This window comes from Gopherus flavomarginatus, chromosome 5 (assembly GCF_025201925.1).
Source record: "Gopherus flavomarginatus isolate rGopFla2 chromosome 5, rGopFla2.mat.asm, whole genome shotgun sequence".
NCBI lineage: Eukaryota > Metazoa > Chordata > Testudines > Testudinidae > Gopherus > Gopherus flavomarginatus.
Genome location: NC_066621.1, coordinates 16201177 through 16225573, shown reverse-complemented (window position 1 = coordinate 16225573; position 24397 = coordinate 16201177). Strand labels below are relative to the sequence as shown.

Below are 24397 nucleotides of genomic sequence, written 5' to 3'. Positions count from 1 at the left end.
TATTTTGGATGGGGTAGCCGGACGTCGTCATCTCAGCCATCTCTGGTTACAGTTCCCCATCTAAACAATGTTCCTGTTCTCTCCCCATCCAACTCCCGCCTTCCATCTTTGGATCACTGCAGTGATCCATGGAATGTGCTCTCCATTGTTTGGAGCTAACCTGCTTCCCTAGATTCCAGGGGCTGGCTGCAGACCAATGCTGGAGGCAGCTAGCTCTGTCTGCGCTCTGTGTGTGTGTTGTGAGAGACAACAGCCTCTGCTCAGTCACAGGTGGATGGCCACAACTGGCTCTCTACTGAACACAGATTTGTCCAGTCTGCCACCTACGACTTTTCTCAGAGTCTCTTGTTGATTGAAAATTAACCCCTGAGCATGCTTAGGAGTGGTTGATGCATATTTCTGAATGGGCCTATCTATGTAACATCCTACCAGGCTCCATAATTCAGTCTTACAAGATCTTAGGTCTGTAAAACACAGAACCCTGCTTGCTAAGTCTTTGAGGTCTCTGCTGTTTTTACCAAAGATTATAATTTACTCTAACCTTGCTAGAGATAGAAGTAGCATACAGATAGAAGAGTCTGTTCCAGGGAGTCTAAAATCAGAACTCAGAATTGCAATCCCAAGTGTTCAAAAATCAGGAGGTCACACTTCCCGAAATCACGAGATTTTTGTGAATGTCATGAGATTTAATATGTATATAAACTTTGGGTTCTTTTTGTTTGCCTTCTGCTGTTAGGGCATTTCTCTGCAACCACGTGGGCTAGAAACTTCCTTTTCCTTTAAATGAATGTAATCATATGACTCCGGCAGCTGGGGATCGAAGCAAAACATTGCAAGACTTGCAATAAAATTATGGGTACTTCTCCAGATTCCGGGGATATTATATTTGGGTGTGAGGGATGGGTGTCAGAGGGAAGCCATCTATTCTTTTGCTTATTAAGCTACGCTGGGTGGAAATGGTTGGAAAATGCCCTGAAAGGACATTCCAAGTCTAGCAGGAAAGCAATATGTTTGCCTGGCAGGATATGTGCTATTGTCTCCCCTTGTGGCCAGCAGGGATTCCTCGAGTTGTGTTTGGAAGAAGAAATGTATATGTGTTCTTATTTTTTCCTCTCTCTCCCCGGTCTCGAGGGTGCATGCAGGCTGCCGCTTTTGCAGCCTGGAATGTGCAAAGACTGCTGATATTTTATAGCCACACCGTGGAACTTAGTGTTAACTGTGCAGTGTGCAGATTGGGAGATGGGTGTTATGCAACATGGGAGGGTGAGGGAGACTGACACTTAGGTTTTCACTGTCTGTGGTGACTGCCATCCTGGTCTTCCTTGGTAGGAGTTGCTACTTGAGGGAGGATCCTGCAGCTATTGCGTTTATAACCTGGTTGTCGGGATTGGGGGTGGGCTCATGTGGGGAGCTCACCAGATACCCTGCTCAAATGCAGGAATATATTTGTATTTCTCTCTGCCTTGACACGTGGTAGCAAAAGCAACTTGCAAAAAAGTCCCTCCAAAGGAGGGCCGAGGTGCTTTTGCTGGGCTATAGCAGGGATTGCAGGCAGGATGTCCATAGTAGCAGTTCCCCAGCTGTGGAGTTTGCTCCTGGGGCTTTTTGATTTCCAAGGGCTCATCTTTGTGCCTGAGGGTTTCCCCAGCAGGGCCCTCTCTAGAGCTGTGATTTTCCCCAGTGCTCTGCTACACTAAACCGGGATTTCAGTTCTGGCCTGTCTCCAAGTGGAGGAGACTCTAGCTCTCTCAGGATGAACGCTGTGGCTCTGGGAAGGATCTGATATATGTATTTTCCATCAGGAGCTGGCACTTCCAAGTTGAGTAGTTTCAGGAATCAGGGGTTATAGGGGTGTCTAATCATTCATCATTTTCAATGCAAACCTGGGCTGGATTTGACCTGGTGTCCGGAGGTAAGTGCCTTTTCCCTATGCCAATGCCAATCCCCAGAGCCATCCGATTCCCTGCCTGCAGACAGTTGTTATGTATGGGGAACAATTGCTGTCACCTGGAAAGGGCTTGATGTTGTGCTTTATCTAGGAATGACTGACTGTCCTTCTCCTGAAAGTGTTGCTGCATGGAGGAGCAACGGGCAAGACTAGGTAACTCTTCTGGTCCACTGGTTCTGGCGCCTGCAGCCTTTCAGAGGAGAGTAAATAGAGAACACAGCAGAGTGAACGCATCCAGGGCCTGATGCATGAGCCTTTTGAATTCTCAAGGGCTGGTCTAAAACCCAGTGGAGTCAAAGGCTGTGTCCACGTGGCCCCTCAGTTTGGACTACAGGGGTTGAAACAGGACTACGTAAATGTGAACTAGGTACCTTTTAGGTCACCCCAGCAGCGTCCCCACGGGGCAATTAAAACACAGCACATCAACTCACACTGTGGTTCACACCCCGTAGGCCATGCAATGTCTACCTGGCCCTGTCAGCCATGTGGCGGGGCCATGTAGGTGTAGCTTTTAATTCCATTGGGTTTTGGATCAGGCCCTTAGACCTTTTTAATAAATAATGTGCTCTAAAGAGGATTCTCCCACACACCTCCGCTCCCCCTGCCCGGCTCTTGCTATGAACTTTTTTTTGCCTTTTTTTTGGTATAATATTTTGCGTGGTTAACCCCTTCCATCTCAATCCCTTGAAGCATGAATGACCAGCTTCTTTGCAGCGATAGGTACGTAGTATCCCTTTCATTTGACATCAGAAGAACCTGGCTCTCTTTTGGGCACCCGAATAAGAAGACCTGTGTACACTTGATGCTGAACTCTTCTGAAATTCTGGCCCCAGTTGCGGGTGCTGAATTGGCAAATTAGGCCCTGAGCTCTTTTAAAAACCAGGCTTCACATGATTTACCGAGGGGAGCTAGCATCACATACTGACTCCCGCTGTGCCTTCACTGTTCAGACACTCTCCACATCTTCGGCTGTTGCAAGAGCCCTTTCAAATCAAGTCCCTTGGTGTAGGTTTAGCACCTAGTTGAGAGCATTACAGTTGCCAGAGAAGGGATTTATTTTTAACCTCAAACAATACCGGAACCAATTGGCATGGCATAGAGTACTTACTTGTCCTCCCTTTCTGAGACAAGGAGGGCTGGAATTGCCAGGGTAACAAATAGCTGTGATTGCCTCTAATTGGACCCTTTTTATTGCTCATCCTGTGCTTTGGCTGTTTGAGAGGGTTTGCTTGGATGTGGCTTTCTTCCCCTTCCCGACTCCCCCCATTTTAATTTTTTTTTTAAAGCTGGGTTTCAAACAGCCCAGTTAAGCTCAGGGAGCGTGGTGCATTCCCTTCTGAGTTAGCTGCAGAAACTCCTGGGCATGACTGGGGAAGCTGGACATTGCTGGAATGTATTGTCCTGTCCCGGAGATTGTGTGTGTGTGCATGTGCCATTGTCTCTATGCACGCTGCAGCCAGAACCAAGCGCTTTGGAGCATATCCTCTCTGCTGCAGGGAGTGGAAGGGCCCAACTGCTCTGAGATGCCTTGCTAGACTATGTCCTTCATTCAGTCCCACCCCACAGCACATGATGCAGGTGTGTAGTTGCCTTGTCTGACCTCTCCTCGAACATATGTGGTTTGGAAGCTCCTCAGATGTTTCTGCGTGTGCTGCCAAAGCACACAGCTTCTCCACGGAACATCCTCTTGGCAAGACCACATCGGACTTACCAGGGCTGGATGCTCAAAGGCCCGTTTCTTTCATTGCCAGTTGTTTTTCCTGTGGGATAAATTAATGGGAAACATTTGACCCATTTTGTGAGTTAAGAGCAGCATTTGTCCCCATGGTTCGATGCTGTTGTATTGCCACTATAAGGCACTCCTTGGCCAGCACATGGGATCTGTTGCACTTGGGGACCTTTCAGTGGAAAGGTGCAATAGACATCCACTGAAGTTCTGTTATTACATTGTCCCACCCAACCCTGCTTCTCCTCCTCCTCAACGGGTTTTATTTTATGTCACTTAGGGAGGACACAGCTTAACTCCCTGCAATCACAGGAAACTGATGATGCGTGGGACACAGTCTCCCTGGTCTTATCACATGGTTCAGTGCCTCAGCTGGAGTGAGGCTGGAACTCACCCTCCAGTCTCTGCCTAGGTGTCTAGGGCAGAAATCTGGAGATTTCTATTCACCACACTGTTTCATCATGTGCCTGTGAACAGGAATAAGAGAGTCTTGTAGCCAGCACTAGTGTCAATACCAGGCAATCAGCAAGAGTGTGTTTTACCCAGGGGATGAAGAAGAAAGGCAGCAATCATGCACCACCCTCGTTTCCCTGCTAGAACAAGAACATCCTGGGCCTACTTCTAACCAGGTCTGTGCTGTGTAGCTGAGCCAAGCCGGTCTTAATGCAAGCAAGTTAACATTTGCTAACCAGTAACTACAGAGAGAAACTCCATATATGGCCACAGAGTAGCTTTGGTGAAGGCCTTGGCCCCAGTGAAGTTTGCTACTCCCTGAATACAAGGCCTCCAAAAGTTCATGTGGTGCTAGTCCAGGGGTGGATATTGTTAAAGAGTCTGCCCTGGCATTTTGAGCCATCCTGTTACAGAATAAACAGGAGAGATAGGATCAAGTTTTAGCCAGGAAGGGTGGCACAACCCAGGGGGAGAATTGCAGGATGTGCCATATAGAAATAATAATTCAGAAAGAAAAGCTGCACAGCTACTGTTGGGAAATGTTGTCACCATCCCAAGATCTCTCAGTCCTTGGTCGTATGGAGCCAGCTCCTCAGCCTACTCCACTGACGTCAACGAGCATAAAGCCTGAAGGGGAGAAATTCCCTAGAGAGTCAACACTGCAGAGCGATTGGAGACAGGCAGTCGTTGGGGGTCTCCCAAAGCTCTCCCATCACGGGGTTGCTCAGATCGTCCCTAGGAGGGTGTGGTTTTGTCATTGCAAGTGAGGGCTGCATGAGCTGATGTGAAGCACCCGCTCTAGCCCTCTGCACGGAGCAGGAGTGAGTCACAAGGCCCAGCCGTGTGTCTGAGCTGACATGGGATTAAGTGTGATCCTCACCATGCTAAGGAGGGGTTTAGCTGCACACTCCCCGCCTAGGCCTCCTCCCTGCAATGAGGCAGCGTGTTTATACCAGCGAAGGGTCTGGTCCCATACATTGCTAGTGGATAAGGGAGGGAGGGATAGCTCAGTGGTTTGAGCTTTGGCCTGCTAAACCCAGTGTTGTGAGTTCAATCCTTGAGAGGGCCATTTAGGGAACTGGGGTAAAAATCTGTCTGGGGATTGGTCCAGTTTTGAGCAAGGGGTTGGACTAGATGACCTCCTGAGGTCCCTTCCAACCCTGATATTCTGTGATTCTATGATTAAGTGTCCACATCACCCAAACAAATTCAGCCTTGGGACAGCTCTTGTTAGGATTCTCAGCAGGGTATCCAAGAACTACAGGCCCTGTAGACCCAACTCTCCTCTACCCATCAGAGGTCATTCCTCCTAGGCCAAGCACCAAGAAAGCCATGGTTCTGGACCTGCCGTTGGGAGTGGAAGACTTCAGTCTTTCAGACTGGTATCTTTCCCTGATACTAAGTTCACTCCCCTCCCAACCGCAAAAGAGGAATCATTAAAGGAGAAGATCTGTTACATGAAGACATTTTCCATGTGCCAAGCCAATTGTTCCTGTTCCCATTGTCTGCTGAACAGAAGAGTCTCTTGAGCAGAGTAGCTGAGACTGTTAGAAGAGGCCTGTTAGTGGAACAAGCCCTGTAACAAGATAACTTGGTTTCTTTTCTTTTTTTTTTTCCCCCTGTTCGGCAAACTGTATAATAAAAATACAATGAGGCCCTTTTCAAACAGACACTTATCAAAGTAACAAGCCCATTTTAAGAGTAAACTTCCAGTGGCTCCGAAAGGTTAAGTACAATGGAAATCTGACCTGCTGGCGGAATGGAACTTTCCTTTTGTGTGCTCTTTAAAAATGAATACATTTTCACTGCGCCACAAACCGATTGTTCCTGGTTCCTCCATTGTCCAGGCGACAAGGCAGCCCTCTTACAAGGCTACATACCAGTGAGAAGGAGAGAGACCTGTGACAAGAACAGGCTAGTCTTTATCTCCTCTCTCCTCTGCACAATGGGGTTGTGCATGGAGCAGGGTTGGGCGTTTTTTTGGGGTTTTTTTTTTTGCAGTAATAAGAGCTAGAATGTATCAGAGGGGTAGCCGTGTTAGTCTGGATCTGTAAAAGCAGCAAAAAGTCCTGTGACACCTTATCGACTGACAGACGTATTGGAGCATGAGCTTTTGTGGAAATACCCACTTCGTCGGATATTCATCCACAAAAGCTCATGCTCCAATACATCTGTCAGTCGATAAGGTGCCACAGGACTCTTTGCTGCTTTTAAAGAGCTGGAATGAGACCCTGAATATTTTTTTTTCCCCTTGCTCAGTTAATTTCCATTCCTGATCTCTTATGAATCCGCAGGGCAGGTTGCCTAGATGGTCCCATTCCAGTTCTCTCAGGCCAATCTTTGTAGGTTAGTTAAGGGCTTCTGAAAATGAATTATAGTCTGTGTGCGCGCGCACAGGAGAACGTCGTGGGGGTAGGGGGATCATTGCTGGATTGACAGCCCTGGGGGTGGAATCTCTTTCTCAGCTGGACTGCGGCATCATGGGCCCTGGCAAAGTAAGGATCCACTGCCAGTGCAGCTCCTGCCTGAACCTAGGGGGTCCCCTAATGAACTTCTCCAAGCTTGGGAAAGTTTCCACTTCTATCAATCTGAGGTGCAAATGGACTCCATTATCCAGGCATGTCAAAGTGTGTGTGTTTGGTGTGTTTATCCTCAACCCCCTGCCCCTCCCGGGCCATTATACCCATCCATGCTACTGCTGGGGAACTGAGGCACAAGGAGACTACGTTACTTGCCCAAGGGCACACAGGAAGTCCGTTGCAGCACAGGGCATTGAACCCAGCTCTCCCGAGTCCCAGCTTAGCCCCCTAACCAAAGACCCATCCATCTTCCCGTGCAGGAGATGGCTTGCAATTTAGCTACAAGTGAACCCAAGGAGCACTACAGGAAACATGACTGAGTCACAGGCTTCCATCAGTGCTGAGTGTGCCCGTGCGGTGTAGATCTGCCAGAGACTCAGTGGGGGTCATTAGTCTCAAAGTACATCATTCTTTCCTGTGCGGCCTTCAGGATGTTGTAATCTGAGTTTCTTTCTCTAGCTAAAAGGCTAAAGAAGCAGGTCATGCACTGCACTAAATACCCTCTGACGGATGGATGGGGGCTTCAAGTTCTCACTGAAACACTAGCCCCATGCTAGGAGATACTAGCATGGCACTTAGTGCCGATGCAAAGTAACCTGGCGGGACCAGTGCATTGACCATGCATGAGCAGAGAGCAAGGAGAGTCCAGAGTTTGGATTCCTTTACCCATCCCTGGAATGCTCTCAGAGGCAAGGAGCAGTTAGGGTGTTTAGTGGTTAGAGTAGGGATGGTGAGTTGGACTCCTGGCTTTTATTCCCTCATCCTTGCTGTGTGAACTTGGGCAAGTTACTTAAATGCCCACACTGCTCTGCCTTTGTTTTCCTATCTGTAAAACAGGACTAATAATAACCACAGCATGGGAAGTGGACAGATTTGAGGCTTAATTGACCTGCTCTGAGAGCTGAAGAAGAAAGGAGCTAACTAATAATGTGCATTTAAATTGTACCTTTCTCCTCCAGGACTCCAGCGTGTCACAGAGTGACAGCTTAGTTGGAATGAAGCCCCCTCTGGGGTAGAAACCAACAGATGCCCATTGTGCTGCACCACTGGGAGGTGGGGAGAATTTTCACCTGGAACACTGCGGCTGATCCCTACTCTCTCAGAAAATGCCAGGGATCTTTAATGGCCACCGATGATCAAGTCTAACCTGAAAGACCCCAATCCTAGTCAGTTGCAGGGAAGTCAACGTAGCTAACTTGTGGAATGCTAAGAGCAAAGAGATGGTGTGGTGATGAGGAGTCTAGAGATTACCAAACCTTTGTAAGCCACATCTGTGAATGTGATCCAAAGTGGCTCAGACAGGTAGAGACCCTCCCTCATCAAGAATGGTCTAGATGGGGCTTACCAAAGGCTAAAATCCTCCTCCGCTGAGCTGTCCTCAAACATATTCAGTTTTGCCACGGCTGAAGTCTAGCGAATGCAATTGATGTGTTTTACCAGAGGCCCTTGTGTGGGGGCACTAGATCAGTCTCCCAATCAGTCTTTCAGGACCTTCCTCTCCAACACCCAGGGGATGAGTGTTCAGCCTCTGGGGATGGGATGGGGTAGGAGAGCTGTGGGGCCAGAGAGAAGCAGGACTGTGCTACGGATAAGAATTAAAAGACGTAGGTCTCTGACTGGAGTTACTGTACAAGCCAAAAGGAAACCCAATAGCCTGGAAAGTGCAATGATTTGTTCAGAGAAGGGCAGGGAACTGAGATAAAAAAGCCCTGCTAAGATCAGAAACTCTGGCGCGCACAGTGCCCCATTGTTGAGCTGTCACACTTCCCTTTACTTTATTGCTTTTGTCCAACACCCTATTGTTCCACTTCCTTTTGTCCCCTATTCAGAGCACTGGCTTTTCATTACCCAGCCGGCCTTGTTGTTTTCGTTTCTTTTGTTTGAAGTTCCTGAGAGGAAGGTTTTATTTTCAGTGGTTTGATTAATTCACAGCTTGAGCTGGGCTTTGTTTGTTATGTAATTGCTGCCCTGCGCATTTCCAGAGCTCCCAGAGCCTGGGTGCAGCCGCTGCTCTGGCCCCACTCCGCTCTTCCTTTGGCTTGAAATGGCCTGCAGCGTGCAGCATCGTTCCAGGTGTGGTTCTTTCTATGGGGTCTTTGGGGGTCTCCATCAAGTCACGTTTTAGAACGTAAGAATTGCCACTTCAGAGCATAACTAGCAGTTTGTCCAGCCCAGTGTCCTGCTGCCTGCCGCTCCACAACAGACCCAACGGTCTGTCTAGTCTGATATCCTTCCACCTGCCATACCACAACAGACCCAGTGGTCCATCTAGTCTGGTATCCTTCCACCTGCCGCACCACAACAGACCCAATGGTCTGTCTAGTCTGGTATCCTTCCACCTGCCATACCACAACAGACCCAGTGGTTCGTCTAGTCTGGTATCCTTCCACCTGCCGCACCACAACAGACCCAGTGGTCCATCTAGTCTGGTATCCTTCCACCTGCCGCACCACAACAGACCCAATGGTCTGTCTAGTCTGGTATCCTTCCGCCTGCCGCTCCACAACAGACCCAACGGTCTGTCTAGTCTGATATCCTTCCGCCTGCCACACCACAACAGACCCAACGGTCTATGTGGTCTGGTATCCCTGCACCCACCGCACCACAACTGACCCAATGGTCTGTCTGGTCTGGTATCCCTTCACCTGCTGTGGCACAACAGACCCAATGGTCTGTCTACTCTGGTATCCCACCGCCTGCCGCACCACAACAGACTCAATGGTCTGTCTGGTCTGGTATCCCTCCGCCTGCCGTGGCACAACAGACCCATCAGTCCATCTGCTCTGGTATCTCTCTACCTGCCGTGCCACAACAGACCTTAATGGTCCATTTAGTCCATTATTCCTCCTCCTGTGGCACAAGACCCAGTGATCTATCTAGCCTGGGATCCTGTCTCCAACAGTGGCCAATGTCGGATATTTCTGGGAGAGCGTAAATCCCCTCCTTAATGTCCCTGTATTTTCATGGAGGGGGGAGTGAGGGAAGGGGTAATATTTTTCCTGGTCCCCTGCTGCTGACCAATTCATGCTGTGGGGCATCAGGGCTGGTGGCCTTTATAAGACAAATCCCTGCTAGAGCAATTGTAGATGATCTCTCTCCCCATAGACATGTCTGATCCTTTCTGGGACTCTGCCTCGTAGAACGAGTGAGCACTGGGTTCATACCTGGCTTGTGAGACCAGCAGTGGTGATATCTTGGATTGTCATATATTCACATGGAAACATTGACTCTGTGGCCTGTGGCACCACAAGCAGCTGTTGCAGCGCAAATGGGTTTTTTTTTTTAAATCCCATATAATATTTTGTTGTTATTTCTGCTTCCTGACCCCGTAAGCAGAGCACCTGCAGAGAGTTCTCCTGGTGTTCTGCTTGCCAAGTGTTCCTCTGGAGAATCTGACCTTTTATAGTAAACTTGGATGAAGGGTGGGGGTTAGCCTGGCTCCAGCTAAACTTCAGCTGATGGAAGTTAGGAAAAAACTTCCTTATTGAGCGGGTTGCTCTTAAACCTTACTCTGAAGCAGCTGGCATGGGCTAGTGGCAAAGACAGGAGACTGGGTTCGAGGGACCCTGGTCTGGGGACTCCTGAGAGAGAGAGGGAGAAAGACTCTTGTGGTAAAAGAAGCTTCTTCTAATTAATGTGGTTGAAATCCTGGCCTTGTTGATGTCAATGGGAGCTTTGCCATTGATTTGAGTAGGACTGGTATTTTACCTTCCCTTTTCAATAGGAAACATGTCTGACTTTGGTGTGTTGGGGACATTTCTTGGTGCTGCTGTCTGGTAGTTGGGAGCCCCTTCTGCAGATGTACAGGCTGGTCTGGCCACAAGACCAGAGGCCAGGAGTTCCGCAGGTCTCCTGCAGGTTCAACATATCCTTAGGCATGTCACCTTGGGCCCAGTTCTTCAAAGGAGCTGAGTCCCTGCAGCTCCCATTGACTTCCGCTGGGCACTCAGCACCTTTTGAAAAGTCAGGCCCTTGACCTGTCCAATCCTCATCTGGAACGTGGGGATACGAACACTTGCCTACTTCCTGGGGGTGTACATGTGGAAGGTAATGAGTGGATCTTCGTAGAGCATGTTGAAGCATTCTCACGTACAGCTGTGGGGAAAGCGACTCTCTATATAACTGCGGGCAGCTCAGTGGTAGAGCTTGGGTGCAGAGCCGGGTCTCCTGACTCCTTGTATCCTGTCCTCTGACCCATACTGAATAGGAGCCAGAGCTCCTGGGCTCTGTTTTCAGCTTTGTCAATGACTTGTTGCACCTCGAATTGCTCATCTAAGCAATGGGTACCACTATTCTTCTCACCCATGCGCTAGCGGGTTGTGAGACTTCATAAAGTGGTGCTGGATGGATCCTTTCCAGAAAGTGGCTAGGTAAATGCGAAGTATAGTTGTTTCTTCAGGAGTTCACGCACTTGTTTTGGCCCCAAATCCCATGACTTTGTGTGTTTTGGTTTTTACTAGACCAACATCACCATCACACTCAGGATGGGGGTTGGGTTTGTTCTCCTGGGAGCTTCTGGTCTCTGGAGCCAGTACCCGCAGCAGGGAACATTGAGGAAACTACAAACAATAGGATCTGGAAACGGCAGCAAAACTCAAGACTATTGTCCCACTCCTGGTGGCACAGCAAACCAGCCAGGCAGAGTGAAACCAGTGGGTTCCCGTGCTTGCTCCAGGCAGATGACTGTGCTGCAGGGCTGTTGGAGGAATTGGGAGCAAAAGGGTGCTGCACTGCAGTCTGTTAGGAGCCAGAGGGAAGGAGTAATAGCTGTTACACAGTTATATAGATGACCCTCTGTGAGGACAAGCTTCCTGCCAACAGTGCTGAACGTGCATTTAAACAGTGTAGAGACCCAAGCTCTTGGAATGTACAGGCTGGGAGGACGGGGACACTGATTGATTTATTCCTGGGTGGTTCCCTCTTGAAACATGCTCCTAGCAGTTCTCCGTCCAGAACTTGGGTATCATTGCTGTATGGCCAGCGCAGCCACTCTGGCTCTGTCACCGTGTTGACCTCTCTCTTCTCCCTTAGGATGTCCATGAGGAACCCTGTTTCTCCCCACCTGGAACTTGATGGAGCCGGGAGCATGGTGAACTGCACCATCAAGACAGAAGAGAAGACAGACAGCTGCCATGAGTCCCTCCAGGGAGCACCCACTGGCTCCGATCCTCACTCCAGCGATTTGCATGGAGTGCCGCTGTCTCTGAGAGAGAGTGCTGATCCCCGGACTCTTCCACAGGTGGGACTAAGTCTCCTGAGTCCCTTCTCTCCTCATTGCCTGCAGGTTTGGGCTCTCCTACTTCCTACCCAACTCACAGGGCCCAATCCCAGCCTGGTGTAAGCAGGTGCAGTTTCACAGAGCCAAATTCGGTGCTGATTTATGAAGTCAATGGGATTCCATGTGGTATAAGTCTGTGCCTTGAATGCAGTTGCACCTGCTGACCCCAGGTCTGGCTATTTAATTCTTCTGTCTAACCCAGGAATCTCTAATGCACTCATCACTCTGGTAACCAAGCTCCTTTGGCCTACCAAGTTTTCAAGCATACTAAGGGTATGTCAGAGGTATGATTGCCTCCAAGGTTCTTGGCTAGCACCCTAACCGCTAAACCATCTTTCTTCCCACCTTCCTGCGCTGTCTGGCACTATGAGGTTTAGCCTTTCCTGCCAGTAGGTGGAGACAGAAGCCAACTTGTCCTCCAAGACTTGAGAGGGTAATGCCACGTTTCAACCTAGACTCCTGGGCCATGCAGCAATGTCGTCAGTAGGCAAGAGAAAATGGTTGTTACCCTGTCCACTGCTTGCATTTACTCCTCATCCATAGGAAATAAAGCTGAAATTTGAGTCTCGCCCAGGCTTTCTGTCCATTGCTGATATTATCGAGTCAGTCTTGTGATTTGAACAATGGCCTTCAGAACAGAGCCAGCAGCCCCGCTGTAGCAGCACACAGATGTGCTGCCTTAGAAGCTACTCTGGTTCCTCTGGGGAAACCTGTAGCTATGCTTTCATTTTCCCTTTTTAATTGCTCTTGGGTTTTCCCCCTGCTGAGCCACTCCCGCTTGCATAGCCTCAGACCCTGCTGCTTTCAATTCCTGCCTTCCCGGAGGTGGTCGCATTTGCAGAGAGGCATAGCAGCCTAAATAAATAATTGAAAACTATTGCAAGCAAACGTTTGCATCATGAAAAAAAAAGAAGTCGCCTTCAGTGCATTAGAGGCTCAAGGGGCTGGTGTTGGTCAGGAGTAAGGAGTCTCCAGTTGAGAAGTGCTGTCTAGTGGTCAGAGCTCAGAGGCAGGCTGTGCTTTTCAAAGGAGCCCAGAGAAGTTAGGCACCCAATTCCCATTGACTTCTCCTTGGAAATGCCATCCAGCACTCCTAGGCTCTGTTCCTACTTCTCCTACTCTCCCAGGACCTGTTCGATAGCCCGTTAAGGACAATGGGAGTCCTTATATTGCCTCAGGTTCTTCCCTAGAGACTGGGTAAGTTATTCAACCTCTCCCATGGTTTCTCCATCTGTGAGTAGCCTGCCTTTTAGAAAGGTTGTGAAACTGCTTCTTTGTAAAGTGCTTTGAGATCTTCTGAGAGGGTCTATGTTAGGAATGTGCAGGAATATTTCTTGCAGAGCAGAGCTCGGGGTAGTATTTTATACCCTTCCATGTATTTTCTCTCCTCCCTGCTTCACCCTATCACAGGAGCTACTGCATGTGGTTCTCTGGCCTGTATTACATAGGAGATTAGATGTTTGGGGTGGTCCAGTCTGTCCTTAGAGCCTGTGAATCTTCCCCCTTTGGAGGTTTGTGGTGATAGGTGGGAAACTGAGAGTCACTGTTTGTACATTGCAGGAATCCCGGTCTCCTGTGAGCAATGCTATAGATTCCAGGAGGTCTGCGTTTGAGCCTGCTGTCAGCAGCCAGGAAAAGTTAGATTTCAACAGAAACTTGAAAGAGGGTAAGAAGGGTTTCTGAACATCATCTCCATTGAAATCCCCCTGATCTACGGACAACTTTATCCTGGTCCTATATTTTGGGGGTATCTTTTATTTTTCTAAAGTTTTGAAAGAGGCCGCTGGTATACAAATAAACGCACTTTGAACAAGATCCTGAACTGGTGCTAAGCAATGTAGCCTCATAGATAGGGCCCTATCAATGCACGGTCCATTTTAGTCAATATTATGGTCATAGGATTTAAAAAATCATAAATTTCATGATTTCAGCTATTTAAATCTGAAATGTCATGGTGTTGTATCTGTAGGGATCCTGACACAAGGGGGTGTGTGTGTGTGTGTCACAAGTTTATTATAGGGGGGTTGTGGTATTGCCACTCTTCTGCGCTGATGCTGGCAGGGCTCTGCCTTTAGATCTGGGCACTCTCTAGCCACCCAGCTCTGAAGGCAGCACAGAAGTAAGGATGGCAATACCATGACACCCTCCCCATAAATAACCTTGTGACACCCCCCTCTCACAACCGCCTTTTGGGTTGTGACCCCATATTTGAGAAATGCTGGTCTCCCCTGTGAAATCTGTATTGTAGGATAAAAATAACATATAAGATAAGATTTCATGGGAGACGCCAGATTTCACGGTCCGTGAATTTGGTAGGGCCGTACTCATAGACAGTGATGACAATCAGTGGCTATGACTAAAATTGTTTCTCCTACTTCTCTCTTTCTGTCTCTCTCCAATCTCTCTGACCTTGTACACTCCTGTGGTGACAGTTATGCCAACCATTGAGAAGTTACTCTCCAGTGACTGGAAAGAAAGACTTCTGGGTAGAAACACCATGGAATCCAAAGAGGTGAAAGGTGAGCAGCAGAGTAATTACCATCCCCTCCTGTGCCCTTACCTTCCCATCTGCCCCCTGCCCTTTTTCTCCTTTGTCTTGTGCGCATGAAAAGGGGGTGTGAATAGGGGGTGAGCTTTGCATACATCCTCCCTCCCTCGTTTTTTGGTTTTGCTCAAAATTGGAAATTCCAGTAGCAATTTTCATTGGAATTTGGGGGAAAAGATCTGACCAGTCTTGGTGAATATTCATCTGGTCAGAACTCAACTATGTGAGTCTGTAGAGCATATGCTAAAGGGATGAAATACAAAGCAACCCCGCCAATAAAGTATCTAGAGAATTTGTGTCCAAGTCCCAGCTGAGCTCTCTGCTGGCTCTAAGGCAGGGGTTCTTAAACTTTATTGCACCACAATCCTCTTCTGACAACAAAAATTACATGACCCCAGGAGAGGGGGGGCAAAGCCCGAGACTGCTGCTCTGACGGGGGGGATGTGTGTGTGGGGGGTGGGGGGCAAAGCCAAATAGGGAGGCTTCAGCCCCAGGCAGGGGTCCTGTAACTTGAGCCCTGCAACCCAGGGCTGAAGCACTCAAGTTTTGGCTTTAGCCCTGGCCCCAGCAAGTCTAACGCCAGCCCTGGCAACCCCATTAAAACAGGATCGCAACCCACTTTGGAGTCCCGACCCACAGTTTGAGAACCGCTGCTCTAAGGGTACGTCTGTGCTGCAGTCAGAGGTGTGACTGCAGCATGTATTGACCCCAGCTAGTTTTGATTAACAATAGCAGTAAAGCCGTAACAGCATGGGCTAGCCACTCAAGTACATACTCAGGGTCCTGGGTGGGACTGTACATCTGGTGCTCCCGCAGGTACCCAAGGTAGCCAGCTCAAGTATGTCTACATGTGCTGATGTCACACCTCTGACACCAGTGTAGATGTACCCTAAGCCTTGTAGAATAATTGGGGTATCATCTATTAAGCCACCAGCCCTTGTTTACCCACCCTCTGCTATTTGGTTACTTGCTTGGCCCAGGAACCCAGGAGAGCTTAGCGGAGAAGGAGCTTCAGTTGCTTGTCATGATCAACCAGCTCTCCACCTTGCGGGACCAGCTTCTGACGGCCCATTCGGAGCAGAAGAACATGGCGGCCATGCTGTTTGAGAAGCAGCAGCAGCAGATGGAGCTGGCTCGGCAGCAGCAGGAGCAGGTATTTGGCCAGTACTCTGGGGTATCTATTTCCCCTGCCCTGTCTCCCATCCCTAGGGGTGAGTTTCAGAACCAGGGAAGGTAGCCCAGAGGGCACACATTGGTCTGGCTGCCCACCCTCTTGGCTCCACCTGAGCTGCACCTCAGAACCGGGTGGCGCACGAGGACCGAGCAAGGAATAAAATATAAAGCCGGGTGAATATTGGATTTTGGCAATTCTAGGAGGGATTACGTCAGGACACGTAACATGTTTTGTTTCTGTTCCCACCATTTTAAAGCTTTCAAAATGACATTGTTTTTTTTAATAAACTTAAAAGAAATTTGGGAATGGAAAGTCATTTCCAAACTGAAAATCAAAATGGGTCCAAAAGAGGAAACGTTTTGACTTTTTCCGAATTAAGGCTAAATGAAGCACCCAGGGGCTATTGCAACAGTTAGTACCAGGGCTGCAGTGCTTGGTCCATTCCAGGGCATGAAGCTGCAGTGTTTCCTGTTTTGTGAAATGAGATAAAAGCTAATTTCAGGTGGAAACTTGGCACGTGCCAGGAAGAATGGTTTTGTGGGTAAGTCACTGGTCTGGAACTCAGGAGATTTGGCTTAAATTCCTGGCTCTGCCACAGACTCCCTGCCTGACCTTTCATGGGTCACTGCATCACTCTGTGCCTCAGTTTCCCAAACTGTAAATGGGGTGGATAATCCTTCCTTTATCCCAGCTGTTGTCTCTCTTTTGATACTGTTTCCTCCAGAGGGAAGTTCAAATGTAATTTTTAAATGGCTGAAGGCTCCTTTTTATGTTTTCTCATGATTTAAAAAAAAAATATTGCCGTAATTCTGTCCTTTCAAGCTGGGATCATCTTGGCCCAGGGAATCTTCTCAGGTAGAAGGTAGGGGACATTTTTTAGGCTACCCCTAGGTACCAACCAGCGTGCTTCTGGATTTGGCTGATGGTTGCCTTGTTCAGGTGATACAGGGCTTCTGGGGTAGTGAGGCAGGCTGCGTCTATCAGTCAGGACAGAGAGCTTGCTGGGGTGGCAGTGGGAATGTTTCTCTTTCACTGTGGAAAGATCCTGACCATCATCTTGGTCATCACTGGTTCCTTCAGCTCTAAACCTGAGGTGCTACAGCTTGAGCTAAAGGCCTAAGGCCGTGTCTCCATACTGACGTACCCCGATTGAGTTAAACCAGTTCGAATACCTGTGTGGACCCTCGTAGTGCAGTTTAAGAGCAATGCGTTTTAGCTTATTTTAAACCTGCTCGACTTAAGCTACCCAAAGTAGAGCATCCACGCAGCTGGTTGCACTGGTACAGCACGATTACGCCTTGAGTTAAATGGACACAGCCTCCTGGGGCCTCTTGCCAGCAGCTGCAGCTTTACCTCACCTCTGTGGATCACACACCTGAATGGGGGATAGGGGATACATTCTAACCGGTGGGATGCTGCCAGTCCTAGGTGTATCCTCTCGTGAACCCACCTGTCAGAGACGCTGAGCCCTTCATTGCCCTTGTGTCTTTGGCTCTCTGCAGACCACTTGTGTTTGTGGCTTGTTTTGCTAGGGCTCGGCGCTTTGCGCCCCTCCCGTAGCCCCCTCGGAGGCAAGCCAGGCTAATGGCCCTTGGAAGGCTTGGTTAGCCGGCGTTTTCCAACCACTGTATCATTGCTGTTTCCCCCCTCTGACAGATTACCAAGCAGCAGCAGCAGCTCATTCAGCAGCAGCACAAGATTAACCTGCTGCAGCAACAGATCCAGGTAAGGGGGAGCTTTCCCATCCCACCCCCATGTGCAGTCCATACTCTGGTCCCCCTTCGAAGGGCTAACACCTCCCCTTCCTCTTCACCCCACAACCTTGGCTCTTGCCTGCATGGCAAACTCCTTTACCGTTGTGAGTAGGGATTAGCCCCCCACAGCCTAGCCGCTCTGTTCTGCAAAGGTGATTTGGTCTCTCTCTCTCCAGCAGGTCAATATGCCCTATGTCATGATTCCAGCCTTTCCTCCCAGCCACCAGCCTCTTCCTGTGACCCCAGACTCCCAGCTAGCACTTCCCATCCAGCCCATCCCTTGCAAACCAGGTAAGGGAAGCAGAGGGGTACAGTATTGCAGGGAAAGGGACAGCGGTGAGCAGAAAGGGGTAGAGGTGCGGGTGGGAGCGTGGACTCCCCTGAGAAATACCCTCTACATAATCTGGGCATTCTCCCTTTCTTGCTGTTCCTGAGGCTGTGATCTCAGGGTTTGGAAGCTCAGGGAGAGCTGAGGAAAGTTGTCTGAAAAGCTGAGATTGGGGAGGAGAGGGGAGAAACTGACTTTTTTTGGCCGGCAGTGGGGAGGCAAATCGCTTTCCCTGGCATGTTTCTGATGATCTGACTGAGGTCACCTTGGCCCATCTCTGGCTGGCCATCTGAGTGGGAGTGAAACTGCTCCTGAAAGCCCAGGCGGTGTGAGCCGGCTTTCCTGTTGTCATTGAATCTGGCTGCAGAGTCCCTGGTTCTGTGTGAGCCGACAGCTGAGTGCAGAATGGCTGCTGGATTAGCTGGTCCGGCCACCTTGCTGCTGGTGCTCTGTGGTGCCACTCTGGCAGCGTGGTGGCATGCAGAGTGTAGAACTCGCTCTGCCGCTTCCCTTCCCCTCTCTAGGTCAGTTGGGACCTCTAGGTGCCACCGTAATAGAAATAATAGTAATATACTTGAATCCTTGCCATGCCATGGGGCTCTAGCCCCTGGTCTGCACTTGGGACTAGCCCCGATGGCATGCTGGTTTCTGACAAGGGTTAGCTCCCCCGGTGCAAATCTCTTGTGCAGTGCCTCTGTGCTGGGCTGGAAATCAGGGCCAGTTCCAGGCACAGACAAGGCCTAAGTAGATCCCACCTGCCCTTTGCTTCTGGCAGCAGGCTGCTTGTGAAGCACCTGTTGTGACCTCATTCGCCAACTTCCCTCTTGCTGTCCTCTCTGCAGTGGAGTACCCCATGCAGCTGCTGCACAGCCCTCCCCCTCCGACGCTGAAGAGACCCACCGGCTCAGGCCACCTCCAGATGCAGGTACCGTCTCGAATCTGCCGTCCTCCTAGGGACCCAGCGTAACCCAGGGACGTGCCTCACTCTTCCCTTCTCTGTGTCTCTCCTCCCCACCAGGAGTCTTCACAGCCACTGAACCTAACGGCCAAGCCCAAAAGCTCTGAGCTTTCCAGTGCCTCCAGCTCACCCAACCTGAAGATGAGCAGCTGCCGATCCCTCACTCCTAACCACGGGGTCACGAGAGACCTTCAGTCCAGCCCTCCCAGTCTGCCTCTAGGTAGGTACCCTCAGAAGTGCTCTCTGCTGGGTGTCCCTTGCCTTCATCCCTAGCCTGCTTTGTCGTTCGGGTGTGTCGCTTAGAGAGGAAACATTCTCGTGGGATCTTGGCAGTTCTCTCCTCGTGAGGAGGAGGGAAATGAAGAATCTCTCCCTAATTCATGGGAGCTGGTCCATTGTTCAGGGACTTGCCTGCTCTGATGTTCAGGACGGTTCTGGGGAAAGCAAGATGGGCAACTCTCTTTGGAAGAAACTGAGAGTCTGTGCTGGTACTGGGAGATGGAAGGGTCCCTAGGCAGCCTTCTCAAACCCCGCCAACCCAAAGAGAGATCCAGGCTGGAAGAAGAAATGTGCTGTCCACCCAGGGGAAGAAAACAACCATCTACCAGGAAGAAACACTGCTGTGAGGAGAAGGCTGGAGGACTCCCTGGGTGGAGTAGCTGGACTCCTGGGTGGTGCGGATGGAATAGTGGGAGACCAAGCTTTCTGATTTGAACCCTCTGCTTCCCTTGCTCGATGCTGATAGGGAATGTGTCGGCAATAAGAAACTAGAGGCTCTAGATATCTCTTAGCTAGATGCATGGCTCCTATGGCTGGAAGTAACCCCTTCTTCCTTGCGGGTACGGGGCCTATGCAAGAACAAGGTGCTGGCTGTGACGTATTCTGCACTGGGTGTTTTTTCCTCAGGATTTCTGGGAGAGGGGGATGCCATCACTAAAGCGCTCCAGGATGCACGGCAGCTCCTGCACTGCCACAGCGGGGCAGCGGAGAGCTCTCTCAATAATCCCTACCGGAAGGTGAGCGACATTGGGACTGGGAGTGCCGAGGGGCTGGTGTCTGATCGAACAGGGAGATCTGAGAGGAGCCAGAGAGTGCAGAGACCAAGGATTATCAGGGGGAGGGTGTGAATGGATATAAAGGGGGGGCCTTAGGGGAAGAGCCATATAGAATGTAATAGAAAATCCTTTTTCTATAGGTTCCTTCAGACCATCTTATAGAATTGAATGGAGAATTGCCTCGGGGCTGTAGCATTCTGTAGGTTGGTCGAGAAACACCCTATGGAGAAAGGACCTCATCCCTTATGAAACCCTATTGAGGTTCCAAGGCATTTCTGCAGAGTGCTGTTGGTTGTCTCTCTTCTATACTGTATAGGTCCCTTTTCCATAAGGGCACTGGGGGTTGGGAGTGGATTGCATCCTCCCCAGGTAGATGATTCTGAGTGTGGTGTATACTGGAGACCCTGAGAGTGGAACTCAGGGACTGTCTACCACAAACTAGAACCCAGGCAATCCTGTCTGAAACTTGTCCCTGTGTTGTGCACATGGCCGAAGTCCTTGCCTGACAGAGTTACCCAGCCAAGAGCTGCTAGCTAGATTGCCTGCCCATGAGAAGAGGAAGCGCTGGAAGCCCATGGGGGATGGTTCATTGCCGGTCACTCTGCCACCAGTGACCTGATTTTTGTTGGTAACTGGCCATAACTTCTGCTCTCTGTGGGTCTGCAGGACCAAATGGGCTTGGATTCGTCGCCCACGAAGGAGCGGATGGAGGAAACGTGCATGCACAGACTGGACGAGTCCATGTTAACCTGCGATATGGATGGTAAGGACACGTTCTCTGTGTGAGGCTTTCTCCAAAGTCAACTCTGGGCCTGATCCTGACAGGTGCTAAGCACTTCGGGCACCCACTGCAGTGAGGATTCCCTGGGGCTGGGCTTAATGGGAGAAAATGCATCACTTTTCCTTCTTCTCTTTTCTTCTGTTCTTATTTTTTCCTTTTCCAGTCTTCCCCTACCTCTTCTTCTTTCTTGACCTGGCTACCTAGCCCCGTGTCTCTCTTTGGGTTGCGCTACATGACTTGAAATAAACAGCCAGAAGAGAATAGTAAAGAAGGGAAGTGCTTCTTTGAGATAGGTGGGAATTTCATTTGTGGCCACTCTGTTGACTTCCTGCAGCCCTGCTCCGCTGTTCTTCCCAGCTGATGGGGACACTCAGTGTTATAGCTAAATTAGCACTTTCTGTATTTAAATAGCACTGTCGATACAGCGTGAACATGTGATGCTCCAGGGCACGGGAAGCTATGAGGAGAGGAGGTGGGAAACCAGGGAAGGACACACTAGCCACTTGTGGCTGGGCCATCCCCCAGAGGGCTCAGAAGGGACAGTAGAAATGTGGCATCTTGCACCATTGGGTAGTTCACTTAATTCCACTTTATTTTGCTTGGTTTCATCTTCGTTTAAAAAAAAAGTCAATGTGTGATCCTTTCGGTCAAAGCCTGTTAGTTACTATGGAAACAATGATGTCCTGGAGGTGGGTGGAGCTGGGTGTCATCCACAAGGGTGGCTATAAAGTCTGTGAGAAAAAGCTAGACTGAGACGGGGGCCATCAGGGAGCAGGTTATAGCTCCTTGATTCTGGGGGTGGTCTACACCACGGGATCTCTACGCCAACAGAGAATCAAAGGAGCATAGCTGCACCCTGACGCAGCCAGCATAGCCCCTATGCCCGCGGGTGCAGGAGCTGCTGCTGATGGGCTTATGATAGACAGGAGCCAGTCCCTGCTCTTCTCCTCAGTTGGCCAGGTACAGCCAAATCCTGGCTCTTGATTGGTTCAAAAGAGCCAGTGGGAGGGAAGGTGGCCTGAGGGATGGGCCATGGCTTGGGAAGCCGGCATTTGAGGATCTCTGGCCCCACAGGTGGGGTGGCTAAGTGCCTGTGCGTGGACTGACTTTGACTAATGCAAGTGATGAACTAAAAGTCGCAGCATGAGATGTGCACAGTACAGATGGGCTGTTCTCATTTCCACCTCTGCTGTGGCAGCTCCGTCCGAACAGGCAGCTCCCCTTTGCTGTTCTAGTCTGGGCCCCCTCCCCTAGTGCGGCTGAGGTCCCTCGGTGTCGATGCTAAGCCTTTCCTAAAGGTAAAGGGGCTACCTGTCATCTAGGGATTGATCTGAGACCCAGCCAGTTCTCTTAGGCTAGACTTTCCCAAAGTGTCCTTAGCTTTGCATGCCCCAGCCTCTGAGTGCCTAACAGGAGACACCCAGGGCCTGCTTTTCAGAAGTGCTGAGCACCTGCAACTCCAGGGAAAGTTAAGGGGAGCTGCAAGTGCTCAGCACCCCTGAAAAATCAGGCTCCTAGAGACAGGAGATTTATTTTTCCAGGGGGTCTGAGAACCCACAACCTGTAAGCAACCGGTTCCTTGTGCCTTTGAAAACCAAGCCCAGGATTTGTCCAGTTGGGTTGCTAAAAATGGAGGCTCCCAAGGATTTGAGCCTCAGTCTCTATGGTGAGAATCTAGTGCAGCATATCCCTACGCCATCAAGTCCCCTTATTCTTATGTGGAAAACTCCCTTGCAAGGGAGACTCTTATCACCTTGGTCACCTTTTTGTATCTTGTGTTTGGTCCTCCCTTTCCCTGTCTTTTAACTGGCTCTTCCTTGCTGTGTCCCTAACAGGATCACGACACTTCCCCGAGTCCAGGAATAACAACCACATAAAGCGGCCCATGAATGCTTTCATGGTGTGGGCCAAGGACGAGAGGCGGAAGATTTTGCAGGCCTTCCCGGATATGCACAACTCCAGTATCAGCAAGATCTTGGGTGAGTGTCCCGCAAGCAAGCGAGGGTGGGGTGGGCTTGCCCTGCTGTGCTATTCCTGATGATATGGAATCTGCCAAGCTGTTTTGCTGACTCGTGCAGCCGCTCTGAGCTAAGATGAAATGACAGAAGCAACCCCCTCCTCTCTCCGAGGACAGCTTGTTGCAAGAGTCTGGATCCTCCAAACTGGTACATGGATGCGCTGACTGGCAAAGCAGCAGAGCCATAAAAACAAACCTTTCTGCACCAAGAGGAGGAAGGAGAGGCTGGTGCTGAATATCACTTCACTAGCCACAAGTGGCTAGGACTGCGCTTTTGTGTGTCTCTCCCCAAAGTCGGCCTCTCCAGCAGCACAGTGCCCCTTGACGCCACATTGGGTCATGGGGCTGTGCATTGTTTCGTGGGGGAGGGGGTGGAAAGCATCACATGCGGCACCATTTTCTGCAGCACTTGGTGCTTTCCCTTGATGCCAACCATCAACCAGGCCTAAATGTGCTTAGCATGTGAGTTCTGAGGTTCAGTGCCCAGGTTCCTGGCTACGGAAAGAGGGTTGGTAGTGAGGAGATAGCCTTGTCTTTTGAAGATTATCTGTCCATCCTTATCTAATCTTTTCTGAGCTTATCTAAGCATGTCTCAGCTGGGGTGCGAGAGAGATAAGATACCAATGAGCTACACTGGTATCTGGTGTGATTTGACTAGTGGAGAAGGATTAGAGCTGTGGGAATGAGCTAATACTGCAGAGGAGAAAGCTTCCCTGGTGGAGAGGTCAGTGGTGGGACTTGATGGCAAGTGGCAGGCTTTTATTTCCCTGTGTCCGAGCTGGAATCAGAATGGCAGGTGTTGGCCAGCTAGGATCTAGCTCACTTTGACAATGATTCACGATGAAGGATAGCCCAGGATGTTTCTCATACCAGCTAGGCTTTCCCCCCAGCCCAGTTTGTTGATGGATTGTAATCTCAGCTCCGCAGCTCAAATGTTCCCTCCAGGCCGTGGATTTGATTTAAATCACTAGTCAGGAAGATTCGATTTAATCATGGATTTCTACATAAAAGTGCATTCTTGTTGGCTGTTATAACTCTAATACATATTCTTCACGACTCAGAGATAGGTGTAGGTTTCATTTTTAGAAGGTACACACAATGCATTTTTAACGTGATTTATTTTGAAAACTTTTCAGATTAGTTTTACAGCTATATCAGAAAATGAACGATTGATTGTTTTTTTTCATTTACCAAAGGTAATTGAAGCAGATGTTTATGAAGTCATTGGGAGGTGAACTATCTCCAATTCAACAGGTTAATCATTAATATTTGGAGGATTTTCTTGCCATGCTGTATTAGGTGGGGAACATCACCAGACAGACATTTAAATTGTTTTATTTAACTAAAACAACAACGTTATGTATTTTGGATTCTTTTCTTCAACAGCAAACATATAATATTTTAACAAAACAAGCATATGAATTTTTGAATTTAATTAAACATTCAAGTTTTTTTTAAATCAGGTTTGTTTTTGTTAAAATTGTTTTTAACTAAAATAGTTAAATGGAATATTTTAAAAAAAAATCTACTATGTCAGCCAGGTCAGTATGAGAATCTTAAAATATTGGCTTCTGCAGCTAACTTAGTCATCTTCAGCTTCATTTTCCTGTTTGTTCATAATCTGGAAAAGAAAAACAAGCTTTCCTACTTTTTCAGGTCCCAAACAATTTCTCAGTTTGAAATGAATTAGTCCAAAAGAAGAAAATATTCTTTCTACACCGGCAAATCAAGCTACTGCTGTTAAAAGTGATATCACTTCAACGGCCTCTGAATCCAAGTGCTTAAATGACTTCCACCAGTT

The 24397-nt window shown here is 49.2% G+C and overlaps 1 protein-coding gene across 10 annotated transcripts in view; it reads left to right on the top strand.

The window, feature by feature from the left end:
* The window catches only part of SOX13 (SRY-box transcription factor 13), a 90503-nt gene that overhangs the window by 55087 nt on the left and 11019 nt on the right, over positions 1 to 24397 (top strand). For 9 of the 10 annotated variants that reach the window (XM_050952293.1, XM_050952290.1, XM_050952291.1 and 6 more), the window contains 11 exons: positions 11738 to 11945; positions 13545 to 13650; positions 14417 to 14503; positions 15510 to 15682; positions 17360 to 17428; positions 17634 to 17748; positions 18628 to 18710; positions 18804 to 18963; positions 19650 to 19759; positions 20465 to 20561; positions 22415 to 22558. In XM_050952293.1, coding sequence (XP_050808250.1) covers positions 11739 to 11945; positions 13545 to 13650; positions 14417 to 14503; positions 15510 to 15682; positions 17360 to 17428; positions 17634 to 17748; positions 18628 to 18710; positions 18804 to 18963; positions 19650 to 19759; positions 20465 to 20561; positions 22415 to 22558 — 1351 coding nt within the window. In that variant the 5' untranslated portion in view covers position 11738. The remainder of the gene's footprint in view (positions 1 to 11737; positions 11946 to 13544; positions 13651 to 14416; positions 14504 to 15509; positions 15683 to 17359; positions 17429 to 17633; positions 17749 to 18627; positions 18711 to 18803; positions 18964 to 19649; positions 19760 to 20464; positions 20562 to 22414; positions 22559 to 24397) is intronic. The other variant, XM_050952289.1, reaches the window with a different exon arrangement.